Genomic DNA, 16,266 nt, shown 5'->3' on the forward strand with positions numbered 1-16,266 from the left:
TGGGATTATTTTTCCTCTGGGTGAAGTTTATTATATTTAAATGACAGAAACAAGAAAAACACACTTTCGACATAAATGGTGAATTATGTGGATGTTATTGTAACGAATAAGTTTGTAATATCACACAAGTCCATTTTACTTAAACAATAAACTAAATGCGGACATTTTCCTTTGTGTTGTTTTTGTTTTCTGATGGTACAAGTTGAAGCCCAACAAATTAAATGATTCTTTCTGTTACAGAGGTTATATGCTTTGGACACTTATTGATGACTCCAACCGTATGCCACTGTTAGTAAAGTCCTTGATGATATCAAAAGTAAGGTACCCAGTGCTTTTGTACTTGCATGATAAAACTTTGATATTTCAACCTCGTGAAAAATGTTTAGATTTCATATAACAATGCTAACACATTCAAGTTATGTCTCCTCACGGTGCAAATGTATCTAGCATGTTGTCTGTGCTTCTGTTTAACAGTATTTGATGGTTTCGGATTTCCTAAACACTGTTTTCGTTTCAAGTCCACTGATTCGAAATGCGCATATGCTGCATCCAATTAATTTCGATACCCTGTAATTTGTATAACACTTGGAAATTGATTTCTAATGACCCTGCAAATAGAAATGCCATCAAGACTTAAAAAATGTGTGAACAAAACAAACAGACATAATAGGTAAAAATGTCAAAATTAGGGGTACAGCAGTCAACATTGTGTTATAATCTTAATCGGCACTATAAAATAAACAAATATGGCAACAAAGAAAAACAAAATGGCATATAGACAAAGCACATAAGCAAAAATGAAAGACAGGAATACATAAAATGACCATAGCATAACAACATAATTGCGGGATGTATAAGTACCGAGCCACGCCAAAAGGATATTACCATAAATGGACTAAACATTAAAGGTTAATAATTTACAAAGACAAATAAAAGAACAATATAGCAAGTTATAAAGATGATAAACAACGTCAGTACCTAGAATCTATACTTCAAGACCATCAGATGTATTATTTGTGAAGTTGATATGTAAATAGTGCGTAACACTTGGACTGGATATTGCAGTATTGCATCAGATCTTTCTAATCGTATCAATTTTCTTTCAATTAATATCCCCTTCTCAAAGGTGACCGAGGAATAAATATATGATCACTCTTGGTCTTCTTCCGATCGGCAGTAAAACCCTTGCCAAAGTGGGGCGTCCGTTTGGGATGTACAAGTACGCAGTCATATCCGGTCAGAATACGGACGGTAAATCATATGCCTCGTGTAAAGAGAATGGCACGTTCTTTGCACATAAAGAACCCTTGCAACAACTCTTTGAGAGGTTTGTATGTGGCCTGTTGCAATGAAAATTTTCTGTCCTTATCCAATATACCCTCATTTTCCATGCAGTGGCAGTCCAAATTTTCCCGACCTTCATCCCGGACGGCATGTATTACAGGACCTACATATTGTATTTGTTCATTTGTTTCATTGAAAATTGAAATATTATCTTTTTCAATTTAATATAAATAGCATACATAATACACTAAATTCACACAACATTTTAAAAACATTGTCAAGCAAAAACATATTGAAACTGTAAAAATAAGTCACAATAAAAATGCTGAATAATTTGGTAAGAATGAATTATTATTAAAACAGGAATTTAACTTCAATTAATAAACTTTAACATAAATGCTTTAAATTGCTGTGTTTTACCTAATTTTGTAAAAGTCACTTAAACTAATTTTGAAAATTATATATATAACCTAGTTGCTACTTTTATACCACTCAAAGCAGTTAAGAGCAGAATGTATCACAATTAAAAATGTACCTTCATATTTTGTATAAAAGTTAGTTAAAATTTACATTTGTATCTCAACTAGTTCATTGAATTTGGTGTTTTTTTAATCGGGCACACGACAAATGTTGCCATTCTAGGCATGAGCTACACATAACACTTGTTGTTTTTTTAGAGTCTGCATCCTCGTCACACATTTTGCAATTGTACATTGGATTCTTGTGTTGTTCCAAGTGGACATTTTGGTGACAGATCTCAATGCATCTGATTCACATTTCTTCTTTATTAGATCAATGTTGACTACATATATCTCTTAGAGATATTCCTCTCAACTATTTGAAATTATCAGTTTTTTTTCATCAGATGCGGTTTGCAGTTCAACAAAAAATGGACAGCTTTGTTTGAAGGTAGCCTGAAGAGGACGCTGATCTGTAAATTAAAGATAGTACCTACTGAAGAGCTAAATATGGATGGTGGAACTGAGAAACACACTAACAACAAGGAAAGAAAAAAAATCACATACAAATAGTATATAGCTTAGTGTTGAAAAATATATCACGTGGTAACAACACAGAGAGAATACATTAATAGTAATAATGTTATCTTAAAAAAAGGGGAAATATGTAGTCTTATCATCAAAATGAACACTGAAAACGGCGATAAATATGTCGAAAAAAAAATCTCCAGTTATGAGGCCCAAACTCCAGCTGAAATTTTTCAAATCTCCAGTTGTGACTTGACAACTCTGTCATATGTATGGGAATGCAAGGTCATAAGCCTAAGCAGCTGAACTTGATGATATATTCGACATATATATATATGTATTTTCTATTTAATATTCATAATAGACCATAACATTTGACATGATTTGTTATTATTTTATACATGCATATGAATGATAGAGCAAAGATTGCTCAAGGACATCTTATGATCAAAGTTACTGAAATTTTGTATAAGTATGTAAATTTTAAATCAATTTAAAAGTAGATATGAAAATTTCAATAGAGCCGGCAAAATAGCTTTTTTTTTTTTATTTTGCCGACACTGCCTTTTAAAAATTTGATATCCAAGTTATCCGGATATCAGCCATGATTGACCGTTTCTTTCCCGCATTTACTACTCGTTCCAAACTTCCTGTCGTTTTTAAAAACAAACCAAATTGGACAGAAAGTCAAAGAAAGTTTAACGCAGTTTACATCTGGCATTTTTAAAGCAGAATGTGAAGATTACTTTCAGTTATACATAACTTGATGTAGGTTCGTATATGGTCAAAAGAAATTGAGAATTGCTTTGATGCCAGGCAAAATAAAATTATACGCGGTTCTATAAAACATGTTACGACTAGATTTGTTTTGGCTAAAACAGTAATAAAGTTTGTTTTCGTATTAAATTTATAAGAAGACAGTAAAATATTGTGAACATTTAAAGGTTGATTTTCTATGGATCATTGATTGGTAGGGGATTACTTAATGTATCATGTGAGTAAACAGTATTAATACTATTCATGACCATTGTTTACAAAAGTTATTTTCCAAAAGCAAAGTTTTTTCCAAGTTAAAAGACATCCATGACCCACATGCCACTTGCATGTTACATGTAAAATTTTGGAATGAATGCTGCAAATATTTAACTTTGTAGAAGCAACATTTTTGTTTATACATTGTACAATAATCATTGATAATACTACATTGGAAATGCACATTTGTAGCTACATGTAAGGAGCAGGGATCTCCATGGGCCATGACCTGTTTTATGATGGTCCACTGCTATCGTCATATTAATATGCCCCGTGTTCAGTCCAAAACCTGACCAATGCAATGGTTTACAAAGTGTATAAAGTTTAAAGAATAATCTTTGTACTCCACAATTATCATTTTCACAGACGTTGAGCAGTCTCTTGCATTGATGTTACATATAGCAACCCAGATACCTCTGACAGGAAAAGACTTTGACGTTAAAAGGACAACTGAATTGTGGTGACTGGTCATCCTCGATAACAAGAAGCAAGGCTTATATATGACATTTGAATAAAATATGTAGTTACAAGTGACCAAGTGGATACAACGATTTCCTGAGAACTCCCTAAAACTCAATGTGGACCCGATAATAAAGACAAAAAATTTAAGATATATGTCATTTTACTCAATAAAAGGGCAGTATAACTTCAGGAACTCGATTTGTGTGTCTTGTATGCAAGAAAGGGGGAAACGTAATTATTCTAAAGGCAGCTAACTCTATCTAAATACATGTAAAAATATAAAAAAGTACTGAAGGATTAGTTCATTTGAAAAGTAAAAACATTATTTGGAAAACTTAAAGAAAAGAGAATTAAAAGTACTTTTGAAGCTTTTATTACTCCCTACAAAATAGAGTTTTGGGATAAAATATTGGGTTCTCGGGTTCATATTGGGTTTTACTTTTTAGCAGTTACAAGAGACGGCTTATGATAATATTGGTTATTCCGAAATTTAAAATAAAATCAATATAATAAATTAGTCTATCTCCTATCACTATTCCTACAACAAAAGGAGTAATGATATAAATCAATCACAGCATTCAGGGTTTTGTTCTGGTGAAAGTTCATCCCTTTGAGATCCCTGAGATAATACTAAAGAGTACTTAGAGTAATATGGGTTATGAAAAAAATCTGCCTGGAAAAATTTGACTATGTTTTATAATATGATAACAAAAATGTAAAAAATTCCTTGAAAAAAAAGTAATGCCAACCAACAGTGCTAAAGGACTGTAAGGGAAATTTGACCTGTTAATCTAGATTTTTATTTAGAGCACTGTTATTCAAAGATTGTATTTATAGTTTAACCTGCTGTAGAGTATAATTAAGTATTAAAAAAAAAAACCACAGATATCATTTACCTAAAATGACTATTAGAATTGCCTATATTGTATATACATGTATATATTTGTTGGTAAACAGTAAATAACTTGATAACTTGACAGCAGTTTTGTGAACTCAATCTTCCACTTCATTTAATCATGTTAATGGATATTGATTACCTCAGAATCTATTTCAGATTAGTCAGGACAGTAAAAAGAATCAAAAGTTATTTAAATATTTTCTCTTTAAATTTAATTTAGGACCTACCAGAAACTGAAAATAACACCTTGTAATAAGCATTGATAAGGATAATAACTTTATGTACAAACATGTAGGTTAGTAAATCCCCACTTAAAGCAGCCCGTGGATGTATGTGCATCCAAAGAGTTAAAAACATGGGAAAAATTGCTTATACATTGACTTTTTATACGCCCGTTTACGGGACGTATTATGGTATACCGTTGTCCGTCCGTCCGTCTGTCCGTCCGTCTGTCCGTCGTCAACATGTCGGACATTAACTCAAAAATGCTTTAACCAATTTGCATAAAACTTTGGTGAATTGTTTATATCTATTGACGTGAGCTCCCTTTCGTTTTTAATAAAATTTAGATTTTACGTTTCCGAGTTATGGGGTTTTATTCATTAAAAAAAGGGGGATTTTCCAGTTTTTGGACAATAATTCAAGAATACTTTCACCAACTTGCAAGAAATTGTGGTGAATTGTTTATATCTATTGACATGAGCTCCCTTTCAATTTTTATAAATTTTAGATTTTACGTTTCCGAGTTGCAGGGTTTTATTCATGAAAAAAGGGGGGATTTTCCAGTTTTTGGACAAAAACTCAAAAATGCTTTCAGCAATTCTAATGAAACTTTGGGGAATTGTTTGTATGTATTGATGTAAGCTCCCTTTAGAATTTTATAAATTTTACATTTTACATTTCTGAGTTATGGGGTTTTATTCATTAAAAAAAGGGGTGATTTTCCAGTTTTCGGACAATAACTCAAAAATTCTGTCACCAATTCTCATGAAACTTTGGTGAATTGTTTATATCTATTGATGTAAGCTCCCTTTTTATTTTCATAAATTTCTAATATGACATTGAGAATTAATTGAACTTTATTTGTTTATAGTCTGACAACAGATTTACTAAGTATTGCACAACAGCAAGAAAACTTTAATTGAATATAAATTCAATTCATATAACCAATTTCAAGATCTTTGACTACATTTATTCAGAAACCTATAATATATCAAATATTTAATTACAATCCAAATTTGGACCTGAATCAAGCTTGAATATTGTGTCCATTTTTGTCCCAACTGTTCAGGGTTGGACCTCTGCGGGCGTATCTAGCTGCGCTCAGCGAAGCAGTTTATTTATTATGTGTCAACTATTTATTTTGAACTAGATAATAACTCAAAGTATTCTGGAACATAAGAAGCAGCTCTGTCAACAAAATAAAACACAAATGTTATTTGCAGACAATTTTTTTTTTTTTTATTTACTGTAATTATTCAGAAATAAATTATCCAACATTTGTTAAGTAATTACATTTGTACCTGTACTTCTAATCTCGTTATATAGTACAACAGACACACTAACATTATTGAATTTGTAATCTGAAAATTAATTTCTGCCAATCAAGGCACACTTAATAGATGATTAAATTAAAAGTATCCACTAATTGCATTAAAGGATTACAAAATAAAAAAAAAAATGTAAGATGTAATTAATATATACTAAATTGCAGTTAAGTACATTTTATAGTGCAATGGAATTTTATGAATGACAATAACTCTGAATTAAATTTACTACATGATTTTTTTGTTGCATTTTGCATGATGTAGTAAAACAAAGTAAGATTAGCTTTTCAATTATCATGATTATGTCCAAATGTTATTGACCATGTTGGCACACTCTATCCTTAAAAATCTTAGTATTTGTTAAATTTAGAACACAGCATCATTTAAAATGATTTTCTGCTAGTAAGGATTTATTTGTAATGACATTGATATGCTTATGTTTGTTTATTTCAGTAATACAAAAATTGCAAACATGGTGTTTAAAAGATCAGAGTATGGACTACAGTTTAAAAAATCTCATCTTGTTAGGAATATACCGGAATATTATAATAATGTAGAATACAGAACACACCGTAGAGAATTGGAACATGCCCATACACCACTTTCTTGGGACTTTGAACAAGATTCAGGTGATTCAAAAACAACTTCTGAGGAAGAAGTTTGTGACATATTACAACAAAAATTACAAGTTATTGATGAGAAAGATGATGAGAAATCTGATGATCTCATCAAACAAGCAAAAGATAAATTGGATAAATATGACAGTAAAGACAATCAAAATACAGAAGATGTAAAAAGAGACATTTGTAAATTAACTGATGATATAAGAACAAAGGAAGATAATAAAGATGAAGTAGTACAATCAAAGGGCAGTAATGACAAACCAGAAAAAAATCTACAATCGCAAGCTGACAATAAAAAGGTTGTACAATCAAAAGGATTAAAGACCTATATTTGTAAACAATCTGATGATCTTAAATTGGATCTGAAATCATGTAAGCATTTAAGTAATTTTAAGGATGATATATTATTATGTATTTTATAGCCAAATGTACATGTACATGTGCCATCATCTATTTGTGTATATTTCTATATCTGAGACATTGTCACAAATGTATAAATAAAGTGGACAATACTTGTTTAAAACTTAAAATAAACCATAGTAAACAAATGATCTGATTTCCAAATGTAATACATACGATTTGTTTATTAAACATGCTAAATAACATTTCACAATGTTAAGTTATTAACATAGAAAATACAATAAGAAGACAGAAATTCAGATCACTGTAGCAAGTCTTATTCTACTTTTTGAATGGACAAAAATATAATATGGTTCTTCTTGAAAGCTGATTTTGAAATTTAATAATATTTTGGAAAGTGAGCATTTAGCTTAGGGAAATTAACATTTTATTGTATGTTTTCCTATGGATAAAATTTTTACAAATTCTAAATATCTGATGTTGCATGTAGAATAAAATTGAGAATGGAAATGGGGAATATGTCAAAGAGACAACAATCTGACCAAAGAGCAGAAAACAGCCGAAGGCCACCAATGGGTCTTCAATGCAGCGAGAAAATCCCGCACCCGGAGGTGGTCCTCAGCTGGCCCCTAAATAAAATTGTGTGCTAGTTCAGTGAATGTCTGCATTCATACTTGTCAGATTAAACATGTTAAAAGGGGGTCATTTCTTATAGATTTGAATGTACATGTACAGTTGTTTGAGACTCTTTTAGAAGTCATAAGATAATCTTTATTAATATTATCTAAGTATATACATCATAGTATGTATTCTATATTTAAGTGACTGATTTATGACCCTGTCATATTTTATTTGTGTAGTATTGAAAGAGATATTTAGTAATGATTCACCAAAAATCACCATTTTTTACTAACTAGAATATTTTATTATCTGAATTACAATAAGAATGAATCTCTATAAAAAATCACAAATTCTATCAGTTGTGAACAGAACAACATTTGCAAAGTGAAAATGTTTAGGATAATAAAAGAATGAGATATAAGATAATTATGTGTATAAAAATACTTGCAGTTACAATTAACATAAATTAATTCTTAATGTTTTGTTCTGTCTATTGTTCAGCTGAAGAAAAGAAGAAACCTAAGAAATTGAGACCAAAATCTTCACCAATTTACAGACCACCATTTGTTGCTTATGGATGTGGTGATAAAGAGAGAGAGACAGGTGTCAAAAAGTCATTTAATGTCCGTGCTTCAAATGATGTAAGTATCAAATCAAGATAGAGTTCTGTAATTATCCTGATAAGTAATAAATGTGTTATGAATGGATAAAACAAAATGCAAAATAGAATGATGCTTCCCCATGCATAACATATGCTAGTGAAAACATGAACATTCATAATAAATGAAGCATTATTGTCATTTTTAAAACTTAATAGCCAAATGAATATTAATCCCCAATAAATTCAAGATGCAATGATTTCACAACAACAACAGTATAGTGATAACCTACATCAATAAGTCTATTGTTTCTAAAAGACAAATTTGGAGTATGACAATTCTTATGCTTGTTAGCTTTATAAATAATATTTTGTTTCAGTTTCTTTTATTTTCGAGGAAAAAAACAGATAAGTTTTTTCTGTTTTATTAGTCCCCTACCGACGAAGTCGAAGGGGACTTTAGGTTTGCACTCCGTCAGTCTGTCCATCCGTCAGTCCGGCAAATCAGTTTTCCACACTTTTTTTCTTCGTGCTTGAAGATATTGATTTGATATTTGGTGTATTGTTTAATCATGACAAGTTTCTGGGCCAAGTTCAAATTTTGGTCCGGTCTGATGATTTTGTGCAGAGTTATGGTCCTTGGACATAGAAAATTCACTCAAAAAATCAATTTTCCACATTTTTTTTCGCCATGCTTGAAGATATTGACTTGATATTTGTTATAAATTTTACACCATGACAAGTTATAGATCAAATTAGCATTTTGTTCTAGTAGAATGATTTTTTAACTGGTAGGGGACTATGTATTGCCAGGCAATACTCCCAGAATGCTTGTTATTTTAGTAACCCAAATCTTACTGCAGTTGTTTAATTTTGATATAATATTCATAGTATAAAAATTTCAGGTTTATCCTGCAGCAATGAAAGCCTTGGTAGACCACCATGAAAGACAAAAGAAAAGAGAGACAGCAAGAAGATGTTTATCAGCCAGAGAAAGAAAGAGGAAAGCAATGGTACAAGAGAAAGCAGCAAAAGAAGTTGCAGGCTGGCAATCTGAGTACCGTAGAATGTACCCAGAATACAATGCTGATGAATATGCTAGGTCTGTGTCACGACTTCAAGAGAGACCAAGGTGTTTCAGACCTTATAAATTTTAAGGACCAAGTGATTTGTCTTCCACATAAAGACAAATGTATCAGCATTTAAAGCTAGTTTCTAGTTATTTATTTTTCGTAGAAACAATCATGGATGTAAAAAAGACAATATGTAGGAATTGAAATCTTGCCATGGTTTTCATTTCTTAATATTAAAACTGTTACTGAAAATTCAAAAATGTATGCAATGTTTTTATTATTGCTAATAGAATGCACTGGATAAACATTGCAATTTGCCTATAGCAACATAACAGGAATAGCTTGGATCATTGTCACATTATTTTAAATGGTTGAATACTCATAAAAAATCAAATACATGTACATGCATTAAAGTCTAAATTCACAAGGTTTCAATCAATCTGCTTTGTATTTAATTATATTGTAGATGTTATAAAATTGACTATGGTTTAGGAAAAACATCATTTGAGCACAGAGTCCTAGGAATATCATTGTACTATTTTTTCCTAAAATATTGCTGACTAATGTTTTTATAACAATAATCTGAAACAATGCAGGCAACTGAAATTTAAAATTTCATAATTACTACTCATAATTGTTGTTGGTGCAGTCATTTTTTTTGTATTGGATTATACAATCTTGAATTTGTTAATATCCATTTAATCCTGTTTTATGTACAGACATAATCTTTGAATTTGTTTTTCCTTCTAAATTTATAAATAGTGTCTACAAAAAAATACCACTTGCACTTAAAAACATTACACAGCATACATGTCAAATTGTTTATCCTACTTCTGACCAAATTAGCACGTTTTCATTGAATAAGAACAGTCACATGTCATATTATGCCACCCACCTTCTGTTGGTATATGGGTTATATACCAGATACCATAAGTTCACTCAATCATGACTCTAACTGTTGTGACATCATGTTCACTACCGTGAGGGAACATCATGATACAAGATATTTTATTAACCAATCATGGTGCCCAAAATTTGAGCTATACAATCTAATGAATTACAAAACAAAGCACAATAAATGATTAGAATGATTAAAGTACATTTAAACAAAACATGTAAACACATTTAAACAAAGTAACACATAATCAATGTCATTGACAAATCATTAAGTCATTTGGAAGCCAATGAAACAATTAGATGTGACATTATTTAAAAACATCATACTGCTAATGATACACAAAGATGATAATGATGCTGAAAATTTTTATATATTTAATTACTAAAACAAAATTTCCAGTACTTGCTCCAATTTACTATTACAGAAAATCCACTTAATTAATAGTTTACCTCATACCATTGACACCATAAAGGCTTCAGTTTGGGGGGAGGGGGGTAGTGACTGAAAGAGATGATATAGTGGATCCCATATTTTCCTGGAATTCCTACATCTCTGATTCCAAAAATTAGTTATACACTATTTTACAAAGCACAAAACACCCACAATGACACATATTTTGAAAGAGCAGAGAACATCTTTCAAATTTTTTTTATGTTAAAGAAGCAAATATAACATGATTAAAGACAAAGACAGGCTGTAAAAGATGATAGGACAAAGCACCTTTCCTTTGTTCAAGTATATAATATACTATTATTTTGTTGAAATTTTGATAACCAAATCTATACTGTTACTTTATATTATTTTGAGTGTGCTGGTAATGTATTTCTAGTACGAGATTAATAAGCAAGTCATTTACTAAATTTGTAATTTTTGGTGTGTATTGATTTTGTTGGCTTTTTTAGTTGATACAGGCCAAGTGTATTTTTCTGATATTAATCTTTGTTGTATGTGGTTAGTCTTTAGATTTTATACAGAGCCATAGTATTTAAGGTATTGAAGTAAAAAAAATCATGTGAAGTACTTGAAGAGATGTCCATCACCCCAGAATTACTGATATCAATGCTATACATTTTTTAAAGAGCTGTTGATAAATTTAAATTCAACAAACCTCTAAGCAGGGCTGTTGATTTACACATCAATGGTTTGTGTTGTAAAGTATCGGTAATAAATGTTATGTGAATTGTCTGAAAATATGACAATGTTTTGATGTACCCTGGAAATTAAAAATTTGGTAATTGGGCCAAAACAGAAATTCGTAGTTGGTTCTTTTTTTTTTATTAGGTTGAGTAGTCTCAGCATTGTAAGTATTACCTTTACCAATCAATAGCATTGGTTCTTTGAAGATAGTTTCAAACTGTATTTAAGATGCTTCTCATAATTTACATTTGTTAATGGTAGCTGCTACCCATCATATTTATATTTTACTTTATACTTGTATACTTTTTGTATGTTAATTTTTGTATGCAGTATCAGATTTTAGATGTTAATTAATAAAGCTTATGTTATTTTTAAGCATTTTTCCCTTGCGCCAAAGCCCTTGATTGCCTTGTGGTCTAAGTAGTTCTTCTACAATCATAACTAGTTGTGTGTTCAAACCCCACTCAGGCAGTTGCATTGCACTCCAATTTTAATTGATTAGGATTGTTTGTTTTTCAGTCAAAGGTTAGTAGTTCTCTACCAGACACACATGCTTTCTTTACCACTAATTACTTGGTGCTGTTATGTAGTCAAGAGTGTTGAAAGTGGCAATAAAACCCAAAAATCAATCAATCCTTACACCACATATATTCCCGGGCTTGTATTTCCTATCATGATTTCCTTGATAAAGGGTTGCTGCTCACAAGGAAGCTATTAACCAAGAGTTCCAAATGGTGAAGTTGAAATCATCCCTTGTAAATTTTACGGACGCCATCACGAGTTGGTTGACCGTTATGGAATATGCGTTTCACAGATGATAGCGGATATGTTCCTAATGTTGAAACTACAATCCTGTTCCCTTTTCACGAATGTGACCTGCCGAATTAGACTATTTACTGGGTTTGTACTAACATGAGCAACACGACGAGTGCCACATGTGGAGCAGGATCTGCTTACCCTTCCAGAGCACCTGAGATCACCCCAAGTTTTTGGTGGGGTTCTTGTTGCTTAGTCTTTAGTTTTCTATGTTGTGTTCTGTGTATTATTGTTTGTCTGTTTGTCTTTTTCTTTTTTAGCCATGGCGTTGTCAGTTTATTTTCGATTTATGAGTTTGAATGTCCCGCTGGTATCTTTCGCCCCTCTTTTATAAGTTACATCATCCACTGACCTAATCCAAAACTTAAAAAAAAATTGTAACTCTCAGAAAAAAGTACCCATCATCAAAATATGACACCTCTTTGCAGTAAGTGCAAACTTGTGGTCAAGTTCAACAGCTGAGGTATTAAATGTGTTCAAAATGACCTATTTTTGATGCCTTACTTCACTTTTTAATTGTTTTCCATTTAATACTAAAAATGACAAATGTAGATTGAAAGCAAAAGATCAAGAAAACTGAAACACTTGCCTGTTGTTGAAGACTATGCAGATCATTTAATGTCTGTCAAGTTTTTTAGTTTCATCCTACAACTCTTTTTATTGTTGAGCCTACAAAATTTTGTTGCAAAAGCGATACATAATGATCAAACATTCTGCTCTCATTTTCAGCTTCAGTAGCATCAACATTTTAATTCAAATGGTTGTTAAAAAAAGATTTTTTAAACGTCAGTTTCCTTGTCAAACCTTCGTAAATTTTATGAGACTTGGACAGAAGCTTTTTTGTCTTGCCTTGACGGAGTCAAAAAGCGAGACATAGGTGTGCTGTTTCCGGCGGCAGCGTGAACAATGTATTAGTTTGTGATTAGGTATAGTTCATGGTGAACCACTAGTGGTAGGTCAATGATATTTGGTATGCAGTTGTATTAGCATTTGCACATCTCATTACCATGGAGATTATTTGGCCCCGCCCCTCAGTCAAGGTCTATTGACTGAACTTTTCATAGTTTACATGTATTAGTTTGTGATTAGGTCAATTTATGGGGAACCACTAGTGGTAGGTCAATGATATTTGATATGCAGTTGTATAAGCATTGGCATATCTCATTTCCATGGAGATTATTTGGCTCTGCCCCCTTAGTCATGGTCTATAGACTTTGAAAATTTTGCTAAGTTAACATGTATTTGTGATTAGGTCAGTTCAAGGGGAACCATTAGTGGTAGGCCAATGTTAATTGGTGTTCAGTTGTATAAGCATTAGCACATCTCATTTCCATGGAGAATATTTGGCCCTGCCCGCTCAGTCATGGTATATTTACTTTGAAACTTTTGCTTAGTTTACATGTATTAGTTTGTGATTAGATCAGTTTAAGATGAACTGCTAATGTTAAGTCAATGATATTTGGTATGCAAATTTATTGGCATTTGCAAGTATCATTTCCATGGAGATTATATAGCCCCACCCCTGATCATGGTTCATTGACTTTGAAACTTTTACATAGTTTACAAGTTAATGTTTGTGTTTAGGTTTGTTTAAAGGGAACGACTTATAATAAGTCAATGGTATTTGGTATGCAGTTGTATTAGCATTGGCACATCTCATTCCATGGAGATTGTTTAGCCATGTACCTTCAGTCATGGTTCATCGACTTTGAATATTTGCATAACTTACATGTTAAAGTATTGCTATTTTAATTTCAACATTTGCATTATCAAAATTACAAAAAGGCGAGACATATCTCTGTGATAACAGTTTATTATGAACTAAAGATAGTATCCAGAGAAAAAGAAACTATTTTTTCATTTTTCTGTATTTTACCGATAAGTGGACTGGGGTTAAAGTTTTTTTTTATACATCAACAAATAAATCTGTAAGCTACTGCTTACCAATGATACCCCTGCTATAAGAACTTGGTAAAAAGGAAGTTGATAAGCAATCATATTAAGGTTCATCATTACCTATTGGCATATATGGCAGTATTTACACCACAAACTTTACTCTGAGTACAGACAAACCTGTGCACCTGGAAAACTTTTAAGGCATGGCAGGAACTAGATAAACTTTAAATGCATTTTATGTTTCAGAAAATTATAAACTTTTCTGGATTTTGCTATTTATTATTTTTCGTTTCTGCAGAAGGTGCAAAAATAAACTAAGTTGGGGAAAGAGGTTTGAGAAGCTCCCTTCATATATAATTAATGTCGTGAGTAGTATTGATTTAAATGGAAAATTGACCTCTGCCAACAATAGCTGATTTAAACTGTGTAACTGAGTGGACCGTATCAAATGAAACTTGTGTGTTTGTTTATTTTGCTATCTTCTGCAGACTGGAAAAAAAGCACTTCAAATTCCAGGTAAGTTTTTAATTTTCCGAAACATAGACTACATATAATTTTTATATGTCTAGGTCCTGCCATGCCTTAAAACTTTCCTAGATGCATCAGTTTGTCTGTACTCGTAGTAGATTTTTTTTGGTGTAAACAAGGCCATATTTTATTCCTTTTGATGAACCTTAATTCAGGGATTTAGTTACCACAAATTACTTAAAACCTTCACTAAATTCTTCCATAGATACAAAGATTTGGTTTGGAAGTTTGGTTGTACCTGTAGAAAACTTATTTTAAACAGGTAAGCAAATCCTTATTTTTAAGCAGATGTTGTTTACCGAGCCCAGAAATTTAGATACGATCCGGGTTAACTTATTGATCCTTGAAATAAACTTTTTTCTTAAAGGTGACCAATTCAACACTGTAATTAGATCTTTGAATAGTTTTTATTGATTTTTTTATCAGTAAATTAAAATCAAGTTAAATATTATTTTTATATACATATGCAAATCCATGGCTCTACAATCTCTCGATACCTGTATCTTGGCATTGAACAAGGCCATATTTTTCTCTGAATGTTAATGACGTCTTTACACTAAATCCATTGTATGTTGAATGTGTACTGATTGATATTTTAGTCTTAGATGCATGATTTTTTAAACAGTTTATATTGTCTTTGAACTAGCTGTCAGTAACTGCTAGTACTCTCAGATCTGTACTTAGTGTCTTTTTTGTTGTGGGGATGTATAAGTACCCTGCCACGGCCAGTCTGTGTATGTCTTTGTATCGATCAGATGAGTAAAGCCCTTTTAAACTGATTTTTATAGTTTGTTCTTATGTTATACTGTTACACCACAGTCCCAGGTTTAGGAAATGGTTGGCGCCTTCAAACTACTGTAAATTCAGAAATTATTGCGAGGTTTTTATTAATGCGAATAATGCGACTAGGTTAGTATTGCAATAATCAGAACTCGCATTCTGATATCTTATACATATATCTGTATGCAGATTTTCCTGACATCGCATTAATTAATCTCGCATTTTTGTCCATTCTTCAAAAATCGCAATAATAAATGCATGCAATAATTTCTGAATTTACAGTGGTTTTAACCCTGCCACAATCTCTATGTGCCTGTCCCAAGTCAGGAGCCTTTAATTCAGTGGTTGTCGTTTGTTGCTGTATACCATATTTGTTTTTAGTTCATTATTTTGTACATTAATCAGGCTGTTAGTTTTCTCGTTTGAATTGTTTCACATGTGTCATTTTGGGGTCTTTTATAGCTGACTATGCGGTGTGGGTTTTGCTCATTGTTGAAGACCGTATGATGACTTATAGCTGTTAACTTCTATGTCATTTGGTCTCTGGTGGAAAGTTGACTCATTGGCAATTATACCACATCTTCTTATTTTTATAATCAATCTGAAAATGCATCACACAGTAAAGCACATTAACATGAAGCCTAATAACAAATTTCAGGAAGCTCTTATTGGTAGTTCCCTAGAAAAATGTGACTAAAATTTCATACATGGCAATTATGTGAGAATA

The 16,266-nt window shown here is 31.7% G+C and overlaps 1 protein-coding gene across 2 annotated transcripts; it reads left to right on the forward strand.

The window, feature by feature from the left end:
- The first annotated feature begins 2,892 nt into the window (after positions 1-2,892).
- Positions 2,893-11,894, forward strand: LOC127738782 (myb-like protein X). Of its 2 annotated transcripts, none has more exons than XM_052250159.1 (4): positions 2,893-3,042; positions 6,663-7,204; positions 8,315-8,454; positions 9,317-11,894. In XM_052250159.1, exons 2-4 carry the CDS (start codon positions 6,682-6,684, stop codon positions 9,566-9,568), a joined length of 915 nt encoding a protein of 304 aa, XP_052106119.1. In that variant the 5' UTR covers positions 2,893-3,042; positions 6,663-6,681; the 3' UTR covers positions 9,569-11,894. The 2 variants fall into 2 exon arrangements, with proteins under 2 accessions (XP_052106119.1, XP_052106120.1); XM_052250160.1 differs by having other exon boundaries at positions 2,893-3,038.
- Positions 11,895-16,266: the final 4,372 nt, after the last annotated feature.

The sequence above is a fragment of the Mytilus californianus genome, unplaced genomic scaffold, assembly GCF_021869535.1.
Source record: "Mytilus californianus isolate M0D057914Y unplaced genomic scaffold, xbMytCali1.0.p SCAF_4, whole genome shotgun sequence".
NCBI classification, from domain to species: domain Eukaryota; kingdom Metazoa; phylum Mollusca; class Bivalvia; order Mytilida; family Mytilidae; genus Mytilus; species Mytilus californianus.